The sequence below is a fragment of the Benincasa hispida genome, chromosome 9, assembly GCF_027475165.1.
Source record: "Benincasa hispida cultivar pf3 chromosome 9, pf3_genome.v1.1, whole genome shotgun sequence".
Taxonomy (NCBI): Eukaryota; Viridiplantae; Streptophyta; class Magnoliopsida; order Cucurbitales; family Cucurbitaceae; genus Benincasa; species Benincasa hispida.
The window spans coordinates 59,511,812-59,516,624 of NC_143486.1; the positions used below are offsets into that span (position 1 = coordinate 59,511,812).

At 41.7% G+C, this 4,813-nt stretch overlaps 1 protein-coding gene across 1 annotated transcript; it reads right to left on the reverse strand.

The window, feature by feature from the left end:
• Window positions 1-254: 254 nt before the first annotated feature.
• Window positions 255-1,447, reverse strand: LOC120086811 (uncharacterized). Its single transcript, XM_039043602.2, is given in 2 exon segments — window positions 255-627; window positions 763-1,447. Coding segments are annotated over 2 exon segments (855 nt in total). The 5' UTR covers window positions 1,325-1,447; the 3' UTR covers window positions 255-334.
• Window positions 1,448-4,813: the final 3,366 nt, after the last annotated feature.

Genomic DNA, 4,813 nt, shown 5'->3' on the forward strand with positions numbered 1-4,813 from the left:
AAGATTAAATTTTATTATTTGGTGTAAATAATTTTGATTTTAATTATATTTATTAATGATTATTATTGACATTGTTATTATTCAGGTTAAATGAGATGTAGATGTACACACATAAGTGTCGCCCAAATGTTTATTCCCTAAACAAAGCTTGGCGAATGAAGGTCACCGATCTCCACTCTCCACTACCAACATTGTCACCGCCATAACTTGTTATCTCCACTATTATTCAGCAGCTCCAACCAACCAAAATCAAACCCCAAAAACTGAAAATCTAAAATTCATTAAACACAAATCCAAAGTAATCCATTACAGTTGGAAAAACCAGCATCAAATTTCAATATACCATCTCAAATTTCTTCACTGATTCCTCCCTCTGCAGCCTCATTTCTTCCTTGAACTTCTCTATAAACGCCTCCACTCGCCGGTTTAATTCCTCCTCCGTCAGCGACGCCTTTCTTCTCACTCTTTCCCATTTCGTCACTTTCGGAGGGCTACTACCCGCGGTTTCTTCTTCGGATTTATCTAATCGTCTCGAGAACGGCGCCGTATGCCCGCCCTCCGTTATCGCCTTCCACGCGTCGTCCAACGTGTCCTGTCCGTTCACCGTGGACCATCTCCACATCGTCCCTGCACCACGAATTCACCCTCCGAATATCAAATTAATTACGATTCTGCCATCTCTTTACCAGATTCTGCAGTTTCTGAAAAGAAATCATGGCTTTGCAGAGAGAGAGAGAGAAGAAAAAGAGTAGAGAGTAGCACCTGGAGGAGTAGTAGCAGCTTTTGCAGCTTTTCGATTACCGACCTTTGAAGAAATCGGCGGTTTCTTATCGTACTTCTTCTTCAACAAATTCTCCATCCAATCCTCTTTTAGCAATCGACTCCGATCTGTCTCGCTGTTTTCGTCAATTTCTCCGTCTGAAATCCTAGAGTACTCCGATTTCTCTTCATCTTCCAAAACATCCGCCGCGAAATCTTCGTTGCGAACATCGCTGACGACGGCTCTACGAACTGTGGAATCTGATTGTGAATCAGCGGAAAGCTTCGGCACCGTCGTAAGCGGAGGATCCACGGCCAGGTCGTTATGAAGCTTGGAGGAGGCGAGGATACTGATGATAATGAAGTTAAGGAGCAAGTAAAGGTAAGGAGGCTTTAACTACAAAACGATGGAGCTCCAAACGTCGGGAACGTCGGAGAGCAGGATACCGGCAACTACCGGAACGTAGAACTTCAGAATCATGGCCATGGATAGAACGGCGGAGGAGAGGAGTAGAAGCTTGAGGGATTGAATCCGATGGGTGGTTGAAGTCATTAGAGAGAGCATACTGTACGTGATTATTTGATCGGCGGTTTTCAGAGAAAAGACGAGAGAGGTTTTGGTTTACGAAAGTTGTGAATGAAAGCTTGCGCCACTAATTATTTATTCATTTATCAAATTTGAAAAATTGTCTACCAAATTTTCCTTTACTTATTTTTTTTTTAAATCTTACTATTTGTGTGCATGAGTGAGATGTACCAAAATATTATGATGTATTCAATCATAGCTCTTATAAATATTTTTTTAAGTTATTTTGATTAAAAAAAAATATTTTGGTTCATAGTATTCATTCACGTGTTTCTAAAAAAAAATTCTATGATTGAGACGTCGAAAAAGAATGTGTAGCTTCTTAGTAATATGTGCAATGCATACAGAATTTGTAGTTCATTTTTTACTACACAAAAGAAAAAAGTTTAAAATATTTTAATTAACGAAATTCATATTCTATCTTTCTCTTCAAATAATTAAGATAAAATATGAATTTATGATAATTTAGAAGGCAAATGACAGGATTGTATTTTAAAAAATGTCCAGGTTACATTATGATGTTTTATATCTATAGTCTAAATCATAACCATACATGAAAGGACATACATGTTTATTTAAATATATGTCCATAACTAGATTGTGATGTTTCATACGTATGATGTAGATCACACCTACATGCGAAAGGATATATCTATTCGTCGTGCAACCGCTCAATCTCAATGTAACGCAAAAACATGACTATTCGTTTAAATACATCTTTACCATTAGATGGTGATGTTTCAATTTATGGACTAGATGATATCCATACACAAAAAGAATACACCACTTTTATCACATCCTCTCCTGGGCTTACCTCTTTCACCCAAAATGAGCGTGAAAACCACAAATATCACCCTAGTGTGGTACCTACTATCCACTCTCATTACAGTAAAATTAGGCTTCCATGACACACATGGATACATGCAAGCGAGAAAAGACGTTTTCGGTTTTTTGTTATTTTATGATAGGTTTTTAATGTCCTCGATTTATGACATTTATTAAATGTCATTAATGAATTTCAATTATGGGTTTTCTTTTTAAAAGAAAAAAAAGTAAAGGAAAAAAGGGAAACAAAAACTTAAGGCTTCTATTCTTTCTTCCTCCTTCTCCTTCATGCCTCTCTCTCTCCCTCTTTGTGCAACTTTCGACGAGCGTGAAGAGTAGTGGCGACACCTGGTAGCAGCAACGGGGGGTGTCTGGCGGAGAGCAACGACGACGGCACGTTTGGCAGCAAATAGCGACGGCAGCGCGACTCTAGAGCGGACAGGCAATGGCGACGTTTCCTCTCATCAGTGACGGTGACCAACAATGCGAAAACCCATAGGTTTTGACAATTTTAGCAACCCACACGTCTGGATATGCTGGCAATAGCATTTTTCCTAGTTTCGACAAGGTTTGACAATGACCCACTCTATTTCGACACTAGGTTCGTGTTACCCACTCTTTAATGACTTTATATATGTAGGATTTAATATATTTGAACACTTTTCAGCAAGGTTTTGCGTCATTTTGGGTAAATCTATAGGTCAAACACTTTAAATTCCTTTTCGAACTAGATTTAAGTTCTTTAGACATATCTCTAATGCGTGGAAACATTTATTTGTAGATTTGGAGTGGTTTAAAATCTAACTGGACACTTTTTAGCGAGGATCCAAGCTCTTTATGAGCTAATAATCCGGTCATGATTCAAGATTGAATCTTCCGGATCGCATGGAAGAAGAAGTCCACACGTTGCTATTTTTAGTAAGCATTATGTTAGTGGTTTGTGGTTATTTTGTTGTTATTAGACTATAAATGTAAGTCCATTAATTGAATAAAAAATAGGGAGTTCTATTACTTTTCTTTCTCTCGCTAATATATTTTGCTTCCAGAATATTTTGTTTTGTCTGTTTTCTTTAAATATATATCAGAGTGCGTGAAATTTTTTTTGTGTAGATCCCTGGTTTTTAAACCAACATTTGGTATCAGAGCCAGGTTGTCTTCTCATCGCAGTTTCCACCGTCCAACGAAGATGTCGAGCGTCTTGCAGCAAGCGAAGGAGAACGACGGAGTGCTAATTCTCTATCCGATGTTGACTCCTCACAACTACACGGTGTGGGCGATAAAGGCGGAAGAAATCCTCGACGCCCAAGGAGATTGGGAGGCGATAGAGCCGGCGAGAGGAGCCGAAGTGGATGTGAAGAAGGACAAGAAGGCGCGCGCGTACATTCTCCAATGCATCCCAGAAGACTGCTTCTACAAATCGTGAAGAAGAAGACCGCAAAGGAAATATGGGATAGTCTCAAGACAAGGTACTTGGGTAGCGAGCGGGTGAAGATGGCGCGAGTTTAAACCTTGAAGAGCGAGTTTGATGTTCTTCGGATGAAGGAGACCGAGACAATCGATGAGTTCGCAGGAAAAATCAGCGGATATCAAGCAAGTTCTCCACCCTCAGTGTTGCACATGAGGATTTATCATTGGTTAAGAAGCTTCTGAACTCTGTCCCCGACAAATATTTCCCCGTAGTCGCCGGAATCGAGCAATTCTAGATCTCGAAACCATGCCGTTTGAAGAGGCGATCAGACGAATGAAGGCGTACGAGGAACGAACGGCGCGGCTCTGAGGAAACAACAACAACTCCGATGGACAACTCCTACTTACCCATGCCGAGTGGAAAGCAAGATAGAAAGGGAATAGCGGTGAAAACTCTTCGGTGAACAAAGGGCGCGGATCCGGTGGTAGCGATCGCGGAAGATGGCAAGGACGAGGACGAGGTCGTGGTCGTGGTCATGGCGCGGAGCGTCAAAATAGTGCGGGAGGCACTAGCAACACCGCAAATGGCACTCGTGACAAAAGTCACATAAAGTGCTTCACTTGTAACAAGATGGGATATTACGCGTCGGAGTGCCGCGGAAAAGGTCGTGACGACGAAGCTCATCTAACTTGCACCGCCAATGAAGAACCGGCTTTGATGATGGCCGTGTCCCAGGAGGGGACATGCACTAGACGTGATCAGGAGGATGCCGTACTACTCAGCAAAGAGCGGTTGTTGCCGGAGATGTATCGCAACGACAAGAATGGAGAAAATAATGACGTTTAGTACCTTGACAACGGTGCTAGCAACCACATGTTTGGCCATCACGAGAAGTTCCAAGAATTGTATGAAAGCGTCACCGGGAGGGTGAAGTTTGGCGATGGGTCAACCATTCAGATCATGGGAAAAGGAACGGTCGTGTTCGAGTGCAGAAACGGTGATCAGAAGACTCTCCAAGAGGTGTACTAATTCCAAAGCAACATCATAAGCCTCGGGTAAATGACAGAAGATGGGAACAAGGTGCAAATGGCGGGAGATGCCATGAAAGTGTCTGACAGAAGCGGGAAGCTCTTGATGTCGGTGAAGCGGACACAAAATCGCTTGTACAAGATAAACTTGAAGACGTTCAAGCAAGTCTGCCTTCTGACGAGCCTAGAAGATCTAGCATGGTTGTG